General features: G+C 31.4%; 1 protein-coding gene across 4 annotated transcripts in view; it reads right to left on the bottom strand.

The window, feature by feature from the left end:
- Positions 1-23,565, bottom strand: part of LOC126738159 (kinesin-like protein CG14535) — an 871,125-nt gene that overhangs the window by 491,474 nt on the left and 356,086 nt on the right. Inside the window, exon 1 of one of the 4 annotated variants that reach the window (XM_050443350.1) lies at positions 14,981-15,182. The exons of the other annotated variants lie outside the window; for them this stretch is intronic. Within the exon in view, the coding sequence (XP_050299307.1) occupies positions 14,981-14,985 (5 nt within the window). The 5' untranslated portion in view covers positions 14,986-15,182. Of the gene's footprint in view, positions 1-14,980; positions 15,183-23,565 lie in introns of those variants that run through there. 4 annotated transcript variants of the gene reach the window in all.

The raw sequence follows: 23,565 nt of genomic DNA on the forward strand, positions 1-23,565 counted from the left end.
GGAATTCTCTTTTAAATGATATCAAATTTGTTAAAATTGGTCTAACCGTTAGGAAGTTAAAGAAGGATTATTGCAAAAAAATTGAACCCTCACCACCATCTTATTTTTGAAAAAATGTTTCTTGCGAACATGATAAATAAACTAGTGCTTGTTTAAAATGTAGATTTTCAGAAATTGAGAATATTTTCTATCGATTCTTCATGATTGATTTACCCCATATTTTTTTTTACCATTAAGTTATACGACGTACGGTTTTTGAGATATGGCGGAGGAACAGTTTTTTTGGGTCAGACGGTATATGTATTATGAGTTTTGTCTCCTACTTTTACTAAATATTTAATTTTACTTTATTATAAATTTAAAAAAAAATGGTTGGCAAAAAAATTAATTATATGTTTAATATATTACGTATTACTTATTATAAGGAAAGAAAAGATTACATTTTCAAAGAATACAAATTTTAAAGTTCGTTAGTTTCTTTTCTTTATTATGAAAAGACTTCTGAAATACACATGAATACACTTAAAACCATTATATTTTTTCGTGGTTTTATAAGCCCGTTGTAACTTATTTTATATTAATACAATAGGTTCAAATACTACATAATTTTTGATTAAAAAGTACAGTTAATAATAAAGTAATTAAAACAAAAAGGTAATTATAATATGGCGTTGTTTACAAAAGGATCTTCCCTATCTACTATACCCTTTCGAATGAACTGAAATGTTAAACAGGGATGTTTTAGACATTTGCATAAGAATAGAAGTGGGTTACACAGTTAAGAGCTTTATTCAGAGGGTTTAAATCGTAAATTCAATATTAGATATCAACCTCCAAAATGCAAAGTGGCTAATAGACCAAGAGCAGAAGCTCCCATAAAAGATTAATTTGATAAAAACAGGAGATTTTTAAGAAATTACTCCTAAAAAAATCGTTACTAGAAAAAATAATTTAATATCATTTTGCTCAATTTTTCGTTAGTACCACAGCAATCACATCAATTTAATAGGATCTGTTTGGAATATACGTCAATTGCAAGCATTTAAAGACATGTCTATATTTTTTAATTTACATGTTAAATGCAACATATATAATATTTGCGGCACCATCTAACTGTTATTCAATCAACGTTCCTAATTATATATTGTCTATAGCGTAAATATTGTCAATATTTTCGGCGACTTTTTAATTTGGTTTAGAATTGAGAAGCTTAAATTCAAATTAAATTTTGGATTATATTATTACATTACCTTAAAATAAGCTATGATTTCTTCTTTTAATATCGTTATATACATATATATATACATATTTCGTTATTTTAAGAGTCTAAAGTATCTGTATGAAACTTTGATTAAGCGTTTTTATTAGGTTCACTTCACTATGAAATTTATTACTATAATTATATCTAAGACAACTCGTAGATTCTGCAAAGCATTTGATAATTTATAGGTTTTTCTAGCAAAGTTTTAGAAATTGGTTGAAGTTAGTTGTAGACTTTGGTAACTTTTTAAGAATAGATATTAGCCTTAAGATATTTAAATATATTGGGTAACACAGCAAAAAAGGAACCACTTAATAACTATTTTACTCTTTAAGATAAACAAATGAAATTTGGTAAATCGATGGGATTGTTATAAGAGCATCTTATGACATATTCAGTTGTTTTTCGTCGGTTCCAGCTCAACCAGAAGTGACATTAACTTTATTATTTTAAATAGGACAATTAAGATATTATTATGTATTTTGATAGAAAATAATATTTTGAGAATAATCATACTCAGACAAAAACTCATTTTTTTAAATTTTAAAATAGCGTGCCATGAATGTCGCCATGAATCACGGAAAAGTAATCTTCGTTACGTTTTATGACTTAAATCTTTTACACGCCTATTTAAAATGCCCAAACCGTTAATTTTGGCAATTTCTTTATTTTCTTAGATACCACATTATTGGACACAAGCACTTTTTAAATGCGGTTTCTTTTTCCCAATGATTTCATATGATTATTTTTTAAATCGCTTAATAAATAAGCCCATAAGAAGAAAACAACTACATCACATAAGTAAACGCATTTAATTAGTAAAAATAACAGAAAAGGCTTTGATTTCTTAAATAGGAGGCTGTGTTTGGAAGCGTTCTTTAATTAATTTTCAAATGACATAATACATTATATTTTGTCAAGCGCAATTGTTATTTATTATTTGAATAAATTTGCCTCAATTTTTTGAAAAAATGTTTTTCACTAATATTGGAAATGTTTATAAATAAAATATAAGGTTTGTTATGCCGTACGTTATATTGCCGCGCATACCTACTTTCGTTAAATAAAAAGGTGGTCATTTCGAACAATACATGTAAAAAGTTTTATATTAAAATAATTTATAAACCTAATGTTTTTCCTGTTTATTTACCGTTTGTGTGTAACTAAGGTATGCAATATGACGTTCTACAAAATATGATGCGTTATATTAGTTGAAAAAAGAATAGAAAGCCCTGCCATTACAAAGCCTCCCGATTATTGATTAAGTCAAAGTCATCTGTGCTTTTTTTATTGACTTTAATTATTAAATTTGTTATTTTTTTTAATTTATTTATTAATCGATTTAAAAAATTTTAAAAATTATTAATAATAAAAAAGTTATTAAGTGTTCCATTTTTTTCTGCATCATCCGGTATATACCATTTAAAATTTTCAAGACCTAAATGGTCAACCTTGATTTTAGAAATTGTCTGAAAAACTGAAAGAAAAAAATTTAAATAAAACTATTATACACATTATTTCGTTAAATACTATAAAATTTATTTACTTCGGCGCTAAAATAAAAAAATTATTAGACAAGAAGACACTTAAGCTGCCACACTTTTAAAATCAAATAGTAATGAGAAAGGTTACTTTGCAAACTATTTTTACTGCACCAAAAATCCCAATTCTTAAATTAAAAAAAAAAAGGTTTCTAAGCCTTTACAGATAAAAACAACTTAAGTTTTTTTGCATCAACCCCTGCATTTTTTATGTTAAAGTCTATTTCATTATTAGAAAAAATTGTAATTGACTGCTTTATCCAGATAAGATATTAGGCATAAAAGAGTCAAAATGCCCGGCACTAACTTTATTCTTATCTAACTTTTTAACGTTTGAATTTTTATATTCATATATAGATCGTGTTATCGTGAGCTACGTTTTACCCAAAATAATAGCAACACCGATTGGTTGCGGCTTGCAGGCGGCGGAATTTTTCGTTTTTATTTTTTGAACCGGGAGTCAGCAGATCTCACTTTACTGTGTTACTGCACGTTGCATTAATAATTTTTGAGCGTTATTTTTGTGTTTTTTTCACTATGGCTGTTTATACCCCTTCCGAAAGAGTTCAACTAATTAAATGATTTTATGGAGGCAATTCAGCAGTACAATATAGAGACTTGCTTTCAGTGACATTTGAGAATAGACCAATTCCTTGTGCAAAAACGGTTTTAAATGTGGTTACAAATTTTGAGACATCTTTTTGTCTTCAAGATTGTAAAAAATGCCACACAAAACGTCAAGAACCACCTGTTAAAGTGGTCCAGGATATAGAACGGCGGGAAGAAATGGTTTGCAGTACCCTAGAACTTGATTCGACACGGTCCACTAGAAGTGTTGGAGAGGAACTGGAAATGAGCAATAAAACTGTTGCTCGTATCTGGAAAAACTATGGGTACAAATGTTTCAAGTATTCAAAAACTCAGGAAATATTTCATGAAAACCAGTGGCGAAGAATGAAATTTTGTGAAACCATGATGGAAAAGGCAAATGAAAACGAATATTTTTTAAAAAATATCTTGTTTTCTGATGAATCTTCTTTTCCATTACATGGTAAACACAATTCTTCCATTGTTCGTTATTGGTCCCAGGAAAACAAGCACAGAAGTTTTCAGTTTCGTACCCAGTATCCTCAGAAATTGAATGTTTGGGCAGGTATTTTGGGCGACAATGTTATAGGGCCATTTTTTATTGATGGCACTTTAAACACCCAAAAGTACCTGCAAAATTAAGTTCTTCCTGCCATTCAAATCCTACCTATTGTATACCTGGGATCGGTTTATTTTCAGCAAGATGGCTGTCCTGCTCATAACGCGGCTAGGGTAAAAGAATTTTTAACAAATACTTTTCCTAACCGCCTTATTAGTGGGACTGGCGATATTAAATGGCCTCCTAGATCTCCAGATTTGTCTCCAAATGACTTTTATCTGTGGGGTTACCTTAAGCAGACCATTTACAAGCATGAATTTAGTAGGCCAACAAATTATTTGAGCCTTTTATTTAAAAAATGATATGTTGTTAAGTTTGTTTATTAGAGTTTTATTTCTGATTTTTTATTATATTTTTATCAGAGTTGATATTTTATTTTTTATTAGAATAACGCTTTAATTTTCATTATGCAAAACACAGCATATTAAACATTTTAAGATTACAATTTTATGCGGGTTTTACACATTGTCATATCTGTAAAACCCGCATTAGAATAAATATTTTAAAAATGCCTGGATTTTCGCGTAATATTTTGGGACATTGTGTCGCCAAACGACTCAGCTCCCACGAAAGTCAGATGTTTACTAATCTCGTTCTCGGGCCGGCCGGGGCAGTGCTCTGTCGCAGGCACTCGTACACGCGCGACGTTGCAAAATTTCGCCTCTATGCGGTTTCCTATAAGTAACGAACGAAAACACGATCTGTATTTCAATGAGTTGCGTAAAATATTTAATTGATACACTATTGAACACCGATAGTTAAATTACTGTCAGGGATATGTATATTTTTCAAAATTATTCTGTCAATCTCCCGGCCTATTACTTGTCGGTAATTTAAGTATTAACCCAGAAAACAAATATTTTCCTGGTGGTTAGAAACTTACGAAATCCTGAGAGCGTTAACTGCACAAAGCGAAATGCGAAAATTCGGTGAGCGATAAATAGAAGATACAACGGCAATTCTATACATTTAAATTAGGTTTAATGTGAAGAACATTTACTTAATTAAGGATCTAAAAAATGCGAGTCAGAAAAAGTGTTTCGGTGTATCCCAGGATTGCTTTCTGAATAATTCAGTTATTGTTATCAGATATAAGTTGGGGTAGTTTCGCCTCGGTGATTGTAACATAACGGGTTGTTTGCTGGAATGATGCTATGAATTTACATTTTTTGTTTTAACTTATCTCGTTAAACATGATTTTTTAAATATACTTTAAAGATATATTTTGTTGAAGTAATATCTTATGTAAAATATCAATAATATTAATAATATTATACAGGGTGATTGACGATCGATGGTACGTTAGCTGTATATGGAAAACCGAACGAAGCATTTTTCTGAAAATTTGGTAGCCATGATAACAGAAAATGCTCTGCACTGCATTGTAGCCCTTTACATAGAAAATTGCATCTTTGGTTTTTTAAATAGAACACCCTATATATTTTTAGATATTTGGATTCCCTGCTTCATTTTGAGTCTTTTTTATATATCTCTTCCAAAAAAAAAAATTGAGTGTTGTGTGTTAGAAGCCAAGGAATAACTAGCTGCTTATTTCTGAGCTATTTAGGTTTCTTAAAAGCTCAAACTTTCACTTTAAGAGGCCATCTTCATATAGCCTGATTTAATCATTATACAGGTTCGTCGAAAATTAAATTAATATCTTTTATTTATTAAAATGGCGAAAAGTTAAAGACCCTAGATTTTATATTATATTCTAATGGACATATAAAATACCCTAACGGCGTTTTTGAAATAAATAATTATTTTCAAGAAATTTGATAATTTTAAACATTTGTATTTTTTATATTACCTACTTAGCCATAAAAGTTTCATAATGGTTTAATAAATAAGATATCAAGTTAACATATTAACAATGTCTTTTATGATCCAAATGAATATAATGGAAGATAATAATAAATATCTAAAAATATATTGTTGCCATTTTACTATATAAGCGACAATGCTGCAGTAATGATAATATTTTAGACCGATAGAGCATTCTCTGTTACTATGGCTACCAAATATTCAGAAAAATGCTACGTTTTGTTTTCCATATACTGCTAACGTACCATCGGACGTCAATCACCCTGTATAATTATAATTATTATAATATTATTCCCTAAACTAGCTTTTTAAACCTCAATTATAATTTTACACAGAAAACGATAAATTATTATTACCGTAATTTTATGCGCATATTATTTATTCTTTTTTTATAACATAACTTTATAACTTCTTTATTTTCAAAATAACAGGTATATCTGTATAAAGTTGCACGATAGCATATACCTCCGCTCCCTAAGATAAAAACTACTTTGTTGTAAATCGTAAAAAGAAAACGACCACGTAGTTCTTTATGCCGCCCACTGGTATGTAATCTATCTAAATGTAAAATGTTATTTCTGATGCTATTTGGTTTAATTTTATTAGCCGTTTTACCAGGAAAATTCAAAAACAAAAATTGTATCGTCTTTCACAGTGAGAAGAGAAACATCATAAAACTGTATTCTTGTTAAACGATATATATATAAATTATATATATATATATATATATATATATATATATATATATATATATATATATATATATCGTTTAACAAGTACGCAATATAAATAAATATAATATATATATATATATATATATATATATATATATATATATACGATGTATGTAAGATAACTTTTTGAATAGACCAATCTGGCAAACCCTTATGCAAAGTTTCAAAAAAATTTAATAAGCGAATCTTGAATTATTCATTTAAATGTAATTGCAAAATTAGCAAATTTTTGGTTCATGTAAAACCAAACGGGCACCAGTAAAATGAATATTGTCACTGACGTGAGGAAAAGTGTCAATAAATCAGTGACAGTCCATATTTGAAAACAAGTATGAATTATTCAATCGACGAAAATATAGCCATAATTAAGTGGCATTATTCGGGTTTAACAGTTTTAGAGCAGTATCTGAAATATTTTCAGTTAATTTCCCCATCAAGCTCATTCCGTCTATTTCAACTATTAAACGTATTGTCAATAAGTTCGACTCCAAAGGTACCTTAATAAATAATTTTAAATGTTCAACTCAGGATATCGAAAATAGAGCCGAAGAAAGAGAGAACAGAGATCTTAATATTCTACTGAGTGTGGAGGAAAACAAAATGGTTAGTACGAGGGTTCTTGGGCAAGAGGTAAATAAACATCCTACAACGGTATTGCGCACTTTAAAAAAACACAAATATTATTCGTATAAATTCGAAAATCATCAAGAGCTGCAGGAAGGAGATGAAGAGCGAAGAATGGCATTTTGTTTTGAAATGATGCAAATAATGATAAGAAATTTTTAAGAAATATTTGTTTTACCGATGAATGTACATTTATCCTCAATAATGAACCAAATGTTAAGAATTGCCGGTATTGGAGCCAAGAAAATTAACATTGCTTTGTTCATACACGGACACAATATCCCCAAAAAACAAATGTATCCGTGGGAATTATCAGACACCATATCATTGGACCCTTTTTATAGACTATAACCTAACAGCTGAAACCTATTTTAAAATCAAATTGGACCCGCCTTGGAAGAAGTTGTTCAGGAAGATTAAATGATCTGGTGAAGATTAAATGAAATGAATGGATGGTTGTCTGGCCCATAATACCCGTATGGTTAGAAAGTGCTTGGAAAATGCTTTTAACGGCAATATTATTGGTCCACGGTACCGGATACTTTGGCCAGCCAGGTCACCTGATATTTCACCGAATAACTTCTTTTTGTGGGGTCATTTGAAAAGTTTCATTCATAAAAGTGTAAAATTTGAGAATCTAAACCAGTTATAAAACGCTATTTCGTTAGAATATAATAAAATTTCAAATATTAAATAATTATAAAAATATAAATATAGATTTAAAATAGAAAGAAAATGTGCTATATTACGTAAGACAACAAAATCTTGTGTACAAGCATCCTAAAAACTAAAAAATTTCAAATTTCAAACAAACATAACATCTAAAACACTTTACCATAAAATTTACACACATTACCAAAATTAATCATAACAAAACAGATTGAGAAAAAAAAAAGCATCTTATTGATAAATTTCATTAAAAAATAAGTAAAGCTGTCAATAAAATAGAATTTAGAAGAAGTAAATTAAATCATTTAACAGGAAACAAAACTAAAACACTAAAATGATGTCAGAGCACAGGTTAAAAGGTATCATTAAAAAAATCGTCAAGGCTATAATATGCCCTGGATAATAAAAGTGATTTTAATTCCTTTTTGAATCTCTTAACTTCTAAAATTTGTCTGATACATAGAGGAACATGGTTGTAAATTTTTTGCTAAGGTATATAAGTGAGTTCTTCGTGAGGGAGGATGTAGGGATTGGTAAGGGAAAATCGTTAACCTGGCGAGTCATATGACCAGTGTTAGAGGGAGGTTTAGGTCATTTATGAATAAGAGTAGCTGTTTCTAAGATAAAAAGAGAAAAAAGAGTTAGGATTTTTTGAGATATAAAGAGAGGTTTACAAGAATCTCTTAACCCAGCGGAACATAGGTATCTAACTGCCTTTTTTTGAATCACAAAAATTATGTTTAATAATCCCTTGTTGCTTAAACCCCAAAAAGGCAAGCCATAACGAAGGTGGGACTCAATAAGAGAAAAGTACACTGAACGTGCAACTACCCCTCCCAGCTCATGCCCCGCCATTCTTACTGCAAAGCATCCAGAGGATAATTTTGATGCAAGATTTAGGATATGATCTTCGAAGCGAAGGCGACCATCAATGGTAATACCAAGGAACTTACAGCTTTCTTTGTTTTGCAAGGGGGAGTTTTCACTAAACATAAGGCCCTGAACGTCACACTTAAATCCCATAATAAAGGTTTTGCCCACATAAAATACAAGCCTGTTTGCAGCACACCACTCCGATAAAATCTTAAGATCCTTAAAAAATATAAAAAAATATTTCTTGTATTCGGCTGTACGTCAGATTTGACAAAGCCTTATAACAAATTGTTTTCTGGTGGCTGGTGTCTGGTTTTACCTGAACCGAAAATTTGGTAATTTTGCAATTACATTTGAATTGAATAATTCGAGATTCGCTTATTAAAATTTTTTTTAATATGAATTTTCCACTGCGTAAAAAATTATAATCTGTATCAATATCGTTAATTTCATTTCATGAAATGACCGTAACTGATTTGCCTTTTTTCTTGCATTTGTTTTTATGAAGCAAATAGAAATTAATTTTCGCCTCATCTGAAAAAAAATCACTGTAAAGCTATAAGACTTACTATTAATTATAACTCAAGATAGTAAAACGTTAAAAGGATTACTTTATTTTCATACATTATAAGAAGATTAAGGCATCAATCGCTTAAACTGGCCCGTACTATCGCCAGAGATGAATCCCGTAGAACATGCTTTTCAGGGCAGTTGCAGCACGCATGAACCCACCTACTATTATACATATAAGACCTTGTTCATGCTGAGAGAATGGCACAATATTTTTCAATCCTTCTCTATCTTAAATCTCAGAGACAGTATGAGCAGGCGTCTCCAAGCTTGCATAAAGGCGAGAGATGGAAATTTCATGATGGGCGAGAGGTAAAAAGTTTATCCGTATCTTTATTAAGAAGTTTGTTAATTCTAATTTTTATTAAAAAATAACGTTATGTTAAACAAAAAACCTAAAAATAATAGTCTCTTTTACAAGCACTTTAGTTATTTTCCTAATTTAAACTTATTTGTACAATTAATACGTTATGGGAGTTACCGATAAAGACAGACAAACTCTATAGGCAAGGTAACAATCTAAAAGCTTCCTAAAATATATCTATAAAGAATCCAAAAAAATATCTGCCAACGTTTCTATAATATGGGGGGAAAAGTAAAATATTAAAATAGCTAACGTGTTTTTACTAACGCCTCAAACACCCTTACATACTAAGTTGTACACACTATGTTACAAATTGTATCTTAGGACCTATCCATTTGGCAACAATAGAACTTTTTTCTTTTATAATAAATGTGGCCATGAGAAAATTCTGGAAAATATTTCCTAGTTCCGTATTCTGCCTTTAGAGAGCCTAACAAAAAATTAAATAAAAAAAAACATACTTTTTTTCTGAAACCTTATATTTTAACCTATACCTTTAATTAGATATATCCTACTGTTAAAAAGCGTACAAAAATCAAAATTATTTTGGTTCAAGGCTCCTTGTCATATGAACGTGGGTAACTGTACAATAACCTATTAGAAGTGTAATCACTAAAATCGGGGTAAATTCTAAATCACTTATTTAATTTTAGTAATTTCAAATTTGTTTGCAAGATCAATAAAGCTGTTTTAAATGCCCGATCTCAGCGCTACTCTATTATAGTTCTTAATAAAACAGCTTGAGGGCGCAGTTTGTAATAATTCTAATTGTTTTCATTTTACTTCAAGAGTAATTTAACGGTTTATTTTTGACATATTTGAAAAGTAGATAAAATTTGAAAAAATAATGTGAAATCCGGACCTTGATATCAGTCTAATAGTCATTTTAAAGTTATAGCGAATTAGGATTTTTCTACGCACCGAGTCAAAACCTATGTACCGCCAACTAGCCTTTAACTTGAAGTTGAAAGCCTTTTTTGCTGCACATTTTACGGGCAACATTTTTTATTCATTTTTTTTTCAATATGATCAATACTTTCTGAGTTATTTGCATTTAAACTGTTGGTCATTTTGTTTGATAAAAAAAAATTATCAAAATCATGTTCGGCATCGCAAAAATCATAAAATAAAATGTTTTAAGCCATTTTGCTAACTTTTGTACTTTTTGTTCTTAACGAATTCTGTGCATAGCAAAATGAGGTATGCCGATATTATTATTGTCTTAGAATATTGAATACACTAGAATAAACGTTGGCTGCTTGGGATTGAGCGCAATATCTACACAGGGGACAGAGGGGATATTTTGTTGATAAACATGCTTAGTATTCGATGTTGCTAGTGATTACTCAATTTTAACAGAAGAAAATAAATTGAATATATTATTATAACTAGCAGAAACTAAATTGCATTCTTTATTATAAAGCAAAGGAAAAAGTGAAATCCGTTTAATAACCAAAACTATTTTGTACTATATTTACACTAAACACTAAAAATAATCAGTATTTTTAATTTGGATTCTTTAAATCACCAAATTTCCACACACAGCGGCAACGCTGTAGATTTTGTCCAAATATATTCTTGCGATAAAGGTATTTGGCAACTGTGCTCGTTGTTTACTTTTGGATGGTGCACCTTTCCTACTGTATTAGCACAGTCTAACAGTTGAAATCTATATACTTTGGTATTAGTATTAAAAGGATGTTTTGAGTGGTTTGAGTGCGCTTTTTTAATTAATATTAAGACTAAAAACTCTCTTTTTACTGAAAAATGATAAAGAAGTCTGAAGTGGGTCACATACATTGGAAAAAAGGAAATTCAAATCGTTTCTTTCACAGGCGAGTTAGGCGTCAATGGTGTCATATTTCTAGGTTATAATACAAGACGACATAATATTTGTGAAGTATCTATTAAGTTGCATACCAATATATTAATAAAAATGTGTAATTAAGTATATTATTATAATCTAGCAAATGTATTCTATTCAAACTCGAAATGCCGCAAAATTAATGTGTGCAAAAATTAAGGTAGTGTCGTCGATATCCAGCGAACAGAATCGAGAACGCAGCATAAGTCGTTCGCCAGTAATATATTTATAGTCGGCGCCCATTATTATTTAATTAATATAATGCCCGTATCTCCTGGAATTCCAAAGGTGTTTTAATAATTTTTTATCTAGATATTAACAATGGATAACTAAATCGGTTTATAGTGGGTATAAACCGTGACAAACTAAGGTTTTTTCTCAAAAATAATTAAAAGCTTAACTTCCAAACGATTTGAATTAAAAAATTTTCTGAAATATATGTAAACGAATTTGAGATGGTTGCAAACTTCTACAAACAAAAGTTTTTTAATTAAAAATTATTGAGTTAGATGTTTTAAACGGGTATACCTGCCAAAGGATATGAATAAAATTTTTTCTTATTGCCGTTAGGAGTTACATGTATTTTATTTTTATACATTATATTTTTTAACATCTAACAATTTAATAATGTTTTACCAAAAAACTTTTTTGTAGAGGTTTGCAACCATCTCTAGTGCGTTTGGATATTTATTATAGAAAAAAGATTAATTCAAATCCTTTAGGAGTCTTTTTCATTTCTTTAGCATTCGACTTTTTAAGTCATTTTCACAAAAAAACTTGAGTTTGTAAAGGGTTTATAACCACTATAAATCGATTTAGTTATTGATTGTTTATATCTGCACAAAAAAACATTAAAATTCCTTGGGAATTTCAGGAGATACGGGCATTATATCGATTAAATAACAGCGGGCGCAGACTATAAATAGGTCGCTGGCAAACGGCATATGTCGTTATATTCGGATTTAATTTTAATAAATGATCTTCCGATAGTGCGTTAAGAGTTTTAAGATCTATGTTTAGTCTAAAATTTGCCTCTACAGCATCCTCCGGCTTAAACGAGTATATTAATTGTGTGTCATCGGCGTAAAAATGATATTTACAAAACTTTAAGGATGCTATAAAATTAGACGTATACATGGTAAAAAGAAGAGGGCCCAAGACAGTTCCCTGAGGAACACCAGCAAAAATAGACATAAGTTTGGAAAATGTACTATCAAACGTTACTCTTTGCGTCCTTTTACTTAAAAACGACTTAACCAAAGCTTGGGCATTAACACCAAAACCACAATAAGATAATATGGCTAGTAAAATATCATAATTTAGCATATCAAAAGCACGAGAATAATCCAGGAGCACCAATACGCTTGCCTTACTCTCGTCTTGTGCACCAGTAATTTTATTCGTAACATCCGCAAGTGCTGTCGTACAGCTGTGACCACGGCGAAATCCTGATTATTTTTCTGGCAAAAGATTGTTGGACCACACGAAGCCTGAAATTTGGGACGCCATAACCTTTTCCAGAATTTTAGATATAGATGGTAAAATAGAAATGGATTTAAGTTGACTATAGGTCTCAGGATTACTCACTTTAGGAAGCGGAACCACTATAGCAGATTTCCAATCACTTGGAAAAACTGAATCTCGTAAACAACAATTTATTAAGTGGGTCAGGTAAGGTATAACAAAGGGGCAGCATAATATTAGAAAAGTGCTATTAATATTGTCACTTCCACATGCAGTTGACTTCATGTTAAGTATAATATTAGAAATAGTTTCCTCAGTAACCTGAGTAAAATTAAATTCCTTATTTGTTTTTTTGTTTTTTTTATAAAAATCCAACAGTTCAGGTTTTGGAGAAATAGTAGAGTTAGCTGCATTGACAAATTGTGTGTTGATTTCATTAAGATTTCTTAGCTGATCTGGTATTGTATTTATTTTTTTATTTATGATGCCAACTTTTTTTAATTCCGCCCATTTTTCTTTTGCATTACAATTTGAAAGCTTAATATTTAGATATGTTTTTTTTTCAGCTCGAAATGCTGATGTAAATGTATTCCGAAGCTGTTTATAGTATTCCCAATGTTCTGGCAAACATGAATGACGAAAGCGATTAAGTGCATCAGTCCTTAACTTTTTTAATAATTTCAAATTATCCGTGAACCACGGGCAGTATGGTTTTTTATTGTTTGTTTTTCTAGTTTTAAGAGGAGCATGTGCATTAAGTAGGGCTGTTAATTTTGACGTAATAAAATTAACTTTTTTATCAACTGTATCTAAGTTATAAATTTCATTTCAAGCGATCATTTCTAAATCCATTTGAAATGTAGCCAAATTAATTTTTTTTTAATTTTTATAAACCACTGTCGAGCTCGGTGGAGCCTCATTTTGAAAAGGAATGTTACATCTTGTGAGAAGATGATCCGAAATATTAAGATCTTTTACTTCAGTATTAATTTTAAAATCACTATCAAAACAGATTAAATCTATAATACTTTGGGTTTTTTTAGTCAATCTAGTTGGCTCAGAAACATATTGACTTAGATTAAAAGTGTGTAAAATATTATTTAATGTACTGGTGTTTGCAGAACTGTCATCCAAGAAATCAATATTAAAATCACCCAAGCACAATATTTTATCGGTAGTTGTAAAAAACTGTAAAAGAGTATCCTCAAAGCAAGCAAAGAACTCATTACAATTGGTATTGGGTGGCCTGTATATTACCCCTATCAAAAGACTTGAGCCATCAACAAGAACCTTAATCCAGATATGCTCCAGAAAATTTAATGTTTGATTTATACATAATTTATATTTTAGGAAACTTTTCATATAAACAGCCACTCCTCCCCCTCGCGAAGGTCTGTCTTGTCTGATTAGCAGATAACCATCAATATTTATGGAATTATTAGCAATATTATTAGACAACCAGGTCTCAGTAATGGCAAAAATATCATAACTGTAATTAGATATGTGGTCATTTAGATATCATCGAATGAGTTCAGCAACGATCTAACATTTAAGTGTCCAACCTTTAACATATTATAAAAATTTTATTATTACTACTTAAGTCTATAACCAAATAACAAGCAAAAAGAAAAACTAGAATATGAAAAAATCTGTGAAACAAGGCATTATACTATAGCCGCTCTGTAGTTAATCTACCTACAATAGAATTATCTTAAAAAAAACATTTAGTAGAACAAAATATACATATGTTTAAATATTCATTAACAAAATAATATTGGAGATAACTTGCTTATTACTCTCTTGACTGGGATTTTGTAAACTTACTTATTAAGTATTAACAATAAAAAAGTTTTAGCAGTTTCAGTTTAATTACCCTAAAAATTATACTTAAATTAGCCCCATCACACACCCACAAAAGCTACGGTAAATTTTAACTTTAAAATGTATTGTCACCATTTGGAAAAATAATTAATAGAATAATATACCTCATGAATTCTAGCTGCTTTCTGAGCGTTGGAGCCTTGCTAAATCTGCCTCAGACATAATTCTAGTCACAGAGTTATCTGCGCACCTCACTAACACATTTCCACTCCATACCCAGGTATTTTTTTCACCAAAAGTTAGCTTAGCCCGATTGAACAATGAGAGCCGTAATTTTGTTAAGTCTTCACATATGTGTATTCCGGAGTTTTTTAATGATTTGCGGAATTTTAATATCGACAAACGTGCATCGTAAGATGCAAACCGAACTAATACTGGCGGCGGTTTATTGTTGGGGACTTTAACGGCGATACGGTGACACTTTTTTATGTCGAAGTCCGAGATATTTACTTTAAGGTGATCCTTAAAGATACGGAGCGTTTTTTGACGTATATTTTCGCCGGGTTCACTTTTAATCCCAAAAATTCGTATATTTTTGTTACGATTAGACTGTTCCAGCATATCTAATTTAACATGAAGATTGGTGTTTTCCTCCTTTAGGACAGTTAGATCTTCTTTCAGGGCCGTTATTTCCTCTCTCTGTAGCCTCAGTTGCTCCTCAAACTTTTTAGATACAATAGAAGCATTTTTTTCGGCCAAATCTGACAAGAATTTTTCATTTAAAACACTACTTATTATTGTTTTTATTTCTCGGATGTCTACTGATGACAGACCCATTTTGGCGGCAAACACATAAAAGATGCAATCTCAATTTATGGGGTTTATGCAACGTTAATCCTGGTGAAAATACAAAAAACAGCAGACCAGAGCACCAAAGAATCACTTAAATTGCTATCACTTAGTAGGTAACTTTTTAAACCTTAGTTATAATCAAAACTTTACAGAGCAACCACGAGCCTGTGTTACTTAAGCGCCATCATATTTATTTAATAAATATACAGTGAATTTACGATAAAAAAAACAATTTATTTAAAATTTGGGTGTTTCTTCTTTATATTTCTTTCATACGTCAAATAGCATTATCAATTGAGCATTTTTTTGGAACAAAACTGTCTATACAGTAGAAACTATGGCGTCAACATTTATTTTTTTTAATAGAACACCCATTATATCATTACATTTTATACACGACCATTCTATAACAATATTTTTTGTATAGCATGCCATATGCCTAAAGTTATTTGTCAAATTTGACATAATAGACTAATGGAACATAATGACATTAAAAACAAAAAATTATACAATATGTATTACAACTGATATTTAATTTATTGTCCACTTCCAAACAGTTAACATAAAAAATATGACAAGAATAAAACAGTATGACATAAAAAATACGTCCTAGGTTCGTATTTTTTATGTCATATTTATGTCCACACGTTCATTGTAATAAAATTAATGTATTTATTACGTACTTTAGGATACGTAGTTAGTACATACATTACATACGTCCTGCGAAAATTTATAAATGTACATATAAATACTTGTTTTAGCTACTATGAATAATAGAAGAATAAATAAATATATAAATTCTTTAAGACAATAAACATTTTCTTAATACATTTAAATTTATTTGTACTCTTCACTCAGTGATAGGAACCATCCACTAGGACTTAAGTCAATTCATGGTAAGAGCATATTTACTAATTTTAGATGTAATGAAATCTTTAATTGATATATTGATATATTGATTCTTATTTTAAAATATTATTTTAAGGTGCAGCACTAAAAGCAGGGATTGGAAGCTCAAAGAAAATTGGAGACTGTATTTCACAATGGTTGCGTTAATTTCTATTTCCTTAACACGTTGAGCCCCGCGTGCCCACCGGTAGGCATTTGGATTTTACTTCCAGGGACCAAATTTTCATTCTGGATATTTTTTGTTAATAGTTATTTTTTTGCAGTTTATGTTGTTTGTGGATCAATACTCTAGTGGACACTAGCTTTAATGTGTTTATTTGTTTCAGAGTTAAGCAAATATGGCTAAGAAATATCTATCGGATCAGGAGTTAGAAAAGGAGCTGGAGAATCTGTCCGACGACGAGTCAAGAGATATAATAGAAGACGAAATTACCAGATTTTCAGATGATTCGCTCATAGATAAAGATTTTATTCCTGTTGAAAGTGATCTATCATCCGATAACGATTCATCCGGTAATAATTCAGATAATTCTGCCATATTATTATCCGAAGACGAAGATCTAGACGATAACGTATCTCTAGCGATTTTAACTACTAAGCAAAAATGGGATCACGTTTAAGGACACCGACTGTCTTTCAGTGAAAGCCCTCAGAATGTTGATGTTGTTCCAGCTGTTAGTGCAGACTTTGCAGGGAAAGAACCAACTGAATTCTTTAACTATTTTATCGACGATGAGATGGTTAATCTATTTGTGACTGAAACCAATAGGTTTGCTTTACAGCGAATTGCTGCGGCAATAGCAGATCCAAACCGGAAGGCCAAGGTGCCGAAATAGGTGGATACCAATCCCGTGGAAATGCAAAAATTTTTTGGCATTATATTATGGATGGGCCTTCTTCCAATGCCTCAGTTATGGGATTATTGGTCAACCAAATCGTTGTACCAAAATCGCATACCCACAATTATGAGTAGAGACAGATTTGAAGGTATTTTGGTATTTGGTATTAAGGTATTACACCTGGGATTTCAAAGTTTATACCGGCAGAGAAAAATCAAGTGAATTTGCAGTTTCTGAAAAGGTAGTCATGGAATTGATGGAAGGTCTTTTGGACAGTGGCCGCACACTTTACACTGACAACTGGTACACGAGCGTATTATTAGCCAAAAGACTGATTGACCGAAAAACGCATTAAGTTGGTACAATTAGAGCAAACCGCAAAGGTAGTCCTCAGAAAGTAATAAAGGAAAAGTTGAATCGAGGTGGAATTGTAGCTCGGCAAGATAATGACAAAACTGTAATCCTGAAGTGGAAGGATAAGAGAGACGTCATCATGCTAAGCACCAAACACGATGATTCTACCGTTACTTTAGCAAAGAAAGGAAAGGAAGTTATTAAACCGAAAGTAATTATTGACTATAATCAGGGCAAAGCCTTTATCGACTTGTCGGATCAAATATCAGCATACGCGCCTTTTCTAAGGCGAACTTCAAAATGGACAAACGCCTAGTGTTTCATCTCGTTACTGCTAAAACAATCTTTACAATAAAATAAATAAAAAAAAATCAGCATCACCAATTTCAAAGAAGAGGAAGTTTCATGTCTCATTTGAAAACGACGAAAAACTTAATACTGTTTCTCGTCCTTCCACGTCAAGAACGCAACGCTGCACGTTGAAGTAAGTGGAAGGCCAAAAACGAGTTACTCGAAAGAGATGCACTAAATGCTCCAGCACCATGTCAATGGCTCACAATGTTGCGTACGCCCGAAAAAATGCGAAAAAGGTCAATACAATTTGTGTACCGTGTAATATTCCTCTTTGTATTACTTGCTTCCAAAAACATTTGGCTGAAAACTTTAGTGTCAGCAATTTCTTTGTGGCAGTGTGTATTTCGTCAAACGTTAGGTCGTTTAAGTAAAATTTATTATATTTAGGTTAGTTATTTTTATGGTATTTTAAGTTTTGGTTACATAAGAAAACGACTGTTTTTTAATGACAATTTATTTTTAAGTTTTAAGAGTATTTTTTCTGTTTGAAGGTAATATAATATGGTATATTAACTCAAATGTTGTTTTTTTCCACTCTTATAAACTAAATACCTAAACTATCCAAACTGCCCAACCCAATATATTTTTTGGCTCATCCTGGGACCAGACCGTCGTTTGGTATAGGCAGAATCAATGTAATCCATGCCACAGAACACAAAGAGGAAAAATTCTTGGTCTGTTTTCTATGATCCATGCTCACGGGTGAGCACGCGGTCCTTGAATAAGCGATGCGATGTGCCCACCGGTGGGCATGTGGTCCCAGAAAGCAAACTCGAAATGCCCAACGGTGGGCACGCGGAGCTCAATGTGTTAAATGTTGATTTCTTGTTTTGTGGACATATACAATTTCTCTCATATTAATAATTTTTTTATATAATCAACATATTTTCAGTTTTTATAAATAGGTTTCTTTTCCGGCGAAAACATTATACCACACAAGAAAAGAAGCATATATGAATACGCCATATTTTACATGACATAAAATGTCCTAAAACTACGTACATATGACGTAAAATCCTGCGGAAAGTAGACGTCCTATATATGACCATAGTACGTAATATGTCTTTTGAGGTACGTACTGAGTACGTACAAAATACGTCTTTAGTACGTATCTGTGCTGTTTGGGTTTACTTCAATGCATCTTTAAAGTCGGTAAGTAACTTCCAATTGCACATTTTCAATCATTTGCGGATCGATTAGTCTAATTTCTCGTCAAATTCTTTGCTTTAAATTATCAACATTATTTAATGTATGCACATAAACCTTGGACTTTAAATAGCCCTGTAAGAAAGAATCTAATGGGGTTATATGCGGGGATCTTGGTAGCCACTTAATTGGTCCTCTTCGTTCAATCTATCTTTAGGAAAAGTTGCATCAAGAAATTATCGAAGGGCGATGGTAAAGTCAGGAGGTACCTCGTTCCTAGATATGTTAGCCTCTCGTGGATCGGGTATTAAGACAACTAAGGCAGAGATAAGTTTAAACTGTAAAAAGTCGAAGTAACGCTCTCTGACACTCCAAGCATCATGAGTATTTCAATTTGTTCTTTCTTAGATAAATTCATTTTAAAAAAATGATCCGTGAAATGACAACTAATATGACAATTATACTCACAAATGCATAAACCATTATCAAGTAGCTTCTTAAATTGGAAACTATTCCAAAATAATATGATCTTCTTATTTTCTACTTAAGTCACATAAAAAATTAATGTTGGTGACCTAAATTTATATTGCAAAGGACACATTAAATCAAATGAACAGCAAAATAGACATTAGTTGCAATAAATCAATAATACATTTTTATGTTTTACTTTCATATGTTTCGCTAGTCTGTTACGTCATATTTGACAAACCATTAACTTAAGGCATATGGTTTGCAATACAAAAAGTATTTACAATATTTTCTAGAATTGTGAAACGTCATAATATACAAGCGGTTCTATTTAAAAAAATTAATGTTGTTACCAAAGTTTCTACTTGAGGCACCTTGTATCAAAATTTTTTATTTAAAAAAATACGCAAGTGACAATACTGATCGATGTGTTCAAAAAATTAAAAAAAAAAAAAAATTCCTGAATTTTAAATACATTTGGTTCTTTTATCGTGAATAACTTCTTAAAGTACAAAAATCTATAATTTTAATTGTGATAAATTAATAAATATAAACTTATTATGAACTTTAGTAATAGTTAAATCAAAACTTTAAACACTAATTCTTAAGCCCGCTGAACCAGCTCAAATATGTGCATATTTAAAGTTTTGTTTTTTATAATTTGAAGAACTGTCTTTTCAACATCGTTGGTAGGTAATAGTGGTAATACAAAAACTCCCTATTATAAAATGACATATAATTAGTCTGTCCAAGACGTGCAATTTATATCCGCAATGTTTTCACCGTAAAATATGGGTCTGATCGGTGCTAACTGCATAAAACAGTAAAATCAAGACAGAGACCGAGAAAATGGGCTGAAAGAGGATGAAAAGGTGGCATAACCGAAGCGAAAGATCTCAGAAAACAAAAGCGTGTATATATGCAACAACGGTATATCTTGATGTAAACAAGCCAAATTGTATAAATTATGCATATTTGCCCGAGGTGTGAATATAATATTGGTAGATTATGAGCATAAGAATTTAAATAATTTTTTTACCATTTTTAAGAAAAGTTAGATAGTTTTGACGCACGTTAGTGTATGTTGGCTTTTTTCCCTTTTTTATGAATCGACTGGCTTTGTTATGATAAGAAAGTAGGCTTTGTTAAAAATAAAGCCCAAAGTATTCAGATTTATAGTTACGCCACTGTTGATTCTGATTATAGAAGCATCAGCATATTTGTCTTTTTTTTAATTTTTACTGAAATAAAGTTATTTTGTGCAGATAATTCAAGAAGCGCGTTTTATTTTAATAGTTTATGAATAGCTTATGGGCCCAGGCGTCGCGAAGCCAAGATATAACCTTCGAAATTTGATACCGTGTTTTTTTTTAGTATAATTATCGTGATCAAGTAAAATGTAGATCGAGTATCGTGATCGAGTACAACAAGAATGGCTGCAAATTTTATAGTGAATGTTCCTAAGATAAAAGGACGGGAAAACTATGATGATTGGGCGTTTGCCGCGCAAAACTTTCTGGTTTTAGAAGGCCTAACTAAATGTATATCAGAAGTTGTGACAGACTGTGATGATAAGGCAAAAGCTAAGTTAATCCTGACGATCGACTCTTCTTTATATGTTCACATAAGGGATGCCACTACAACTGTTGATTTATGGGACAGATTAAAGGCTCTATTTGACGATAAAGGATTTGCCAGAAAAATATCATTGCTCAGGAATCTAATTTCATTACGACTAGAAAACTGTGACTCCATGGGTAGCTATGTAAATAAAGTTGTTGAAACCGGGCACAGATTGCGAGGTACAGGTTTTAACATAAATGATGAGTGGATTGGTTCTTTATTATTAGCGGGATTGCCAGAAAAATTTTCGCCAATGTTTATGGCAATTTTCAGAATTCACAATCAGTACCGATTTAATAAAGAACAAACTATTAAACATGGAAGTTGACGTCGGCAGTAGTAGCAGTGCTTTTAAGAGTAAGCAAAATTGGCGTAATAAACAAAACACTAAGAAACAATCGAAATCGGATGCCGATGCCAATAAAAAGATGTAAACAATTTGGAGTGTAAACAATTTGGCCATTATCAAAATAAATTTCCAATGTGAAAAAAAACTTCACATGCGTTTAGTGCCGTATTTTTAAGTGGGTCATTTAGCAGATCAGATTGGTATGTAGATTCGGGTGCGAGTGTGCATTTAACTGCCAATAAACGGTGGTTGGAAAATATCACTAGCTCAGAAATCATGCAAAAAATTATGATTGCTGAAGAGACGAATATACCTGTAAGCTGTTTAGGTGATGCAATGTTGACAACTGTTGTAGGAAGTGATAATTATGAGATAACTGTTAAAAACGTTTTGTGTGTTCCTGAATTGGCAACAAATTTGTTGTCCGTTAGTGAGCTGATAAAAAATGGTAATGTTGTCTAATTTATAGATAGTTGCTGCAAAATTTATAATAAACATGGTGACTTAGTCGGAAGAGCTGATCTGACAAATGGAGTTATTAGATTAAATAATTTAAACTCAGATAAATGTTTATTATTAACGTCCACAGTGGCAACAGGCGAAATTTGGCATCGACGTTTTGAGCACATTGCTTACCTGAACAAAATGAAGGATGGAATTGTCGATGGACTTACCACAAGTTGGACAGTTTGGACTTACGTCCAAGTATGATACAAATTGGGCAGCAAAATTGTAAAATATGTTGCGAAGGTAAGCAAGCTAAATTACCATATAAAAATAAGGGGCATAGAGCTAGAGAATTTTTAGAGATAATACACATAGATGTATGTGGCCCGATGGAAACAACCTCGCTTGGCTACTGAAAATATTTTTTGATTTTTAAAGATGACTTTAGCCTAATGACATTTGTTTGTTTTTTGAGAACTAATGACCAGGTTTTCAATTGTTTCAAAAATTTTAAGGCTTTAGTAGAGAATCAAAAAAGGAAACAGATAAAAACTCTTAGATCAGACAAGTGGTGAGTTTTGTTGTAAGGAGATAAAAAACTTTCTAGATAGGAATGGGATAATACATCAGAGAACGAACCCTTATAGTCCACAACAAAACGGGTTGTCTGAGAGAATGAATAGAACTATCATTGAAAAATCGAAGTAAATGCTTTATGATGCTAACTTGGGTAAGCAGTTCATACTGCAGTTTACTTACGTAATCGGTCATTAGCTACTGGACTTGATAAAACTCCGTATGAGTTATGGACGGACAGGAAACCAGATGTTAAAAATATAAGGATTTTTGGTAGCTTCGTGATGGTTCACGTTCCCAAGGAGAAGCGTTTGAAATGGGATAGAAAGGCCAAGAAATGTATTTTTGTGGGATATGATGATGAAGTAAAAGGATATCGGGTGTATAGTCCAAAGAAAAATACAATTTTTACCAGCCGAGATGTAGTGATTATGGAAGAAACCAGAGAAGAAATAGGCATTCCCATAGAAAGTTCTGTAAATATACCAATAATTGATAAAGTTGAAGAAATCTCAATTTCAGTGGGAGAATCAAGTAACTATGAGATATCTGAGAACGATAAAGTTTTATCAGATAGTTCTGGTGAAGTATGGGAGAATGCTGAAATGGTTGAAGATGAAGTTCCAAGTGTGTTGAGAAGATCAGAACGGATACCAAAACCAAGGAGCTACTTGTGCACAGACAATATTGAACTAAGCATAGATCCAGTGACTATAGAAGAGGCATTAATAGGAGTAGATGGTGAAAACTGGAGGAAGGCTATTCACGAAGAGATGCAGTCTTTAGAGGAAAACCAAGCTTGGGAGTTGGTTGACATTCCGAAAGATGGAAC

This window comes from Anthonomus grandis, chromosome 7, assembly GCF_022605725.1.
Source record: "Anthonomus grandis grandis chromosome 7, icAntGran1.3, whole genome shotgun sequence".
In the NCBI taxonomy this organism is placed as follows: Eukaryota; Metazoa; Arthropoda; class Insecta; order Coleoptera; family Curculionidae; genus Anthonomus; species Anthonomus grandis.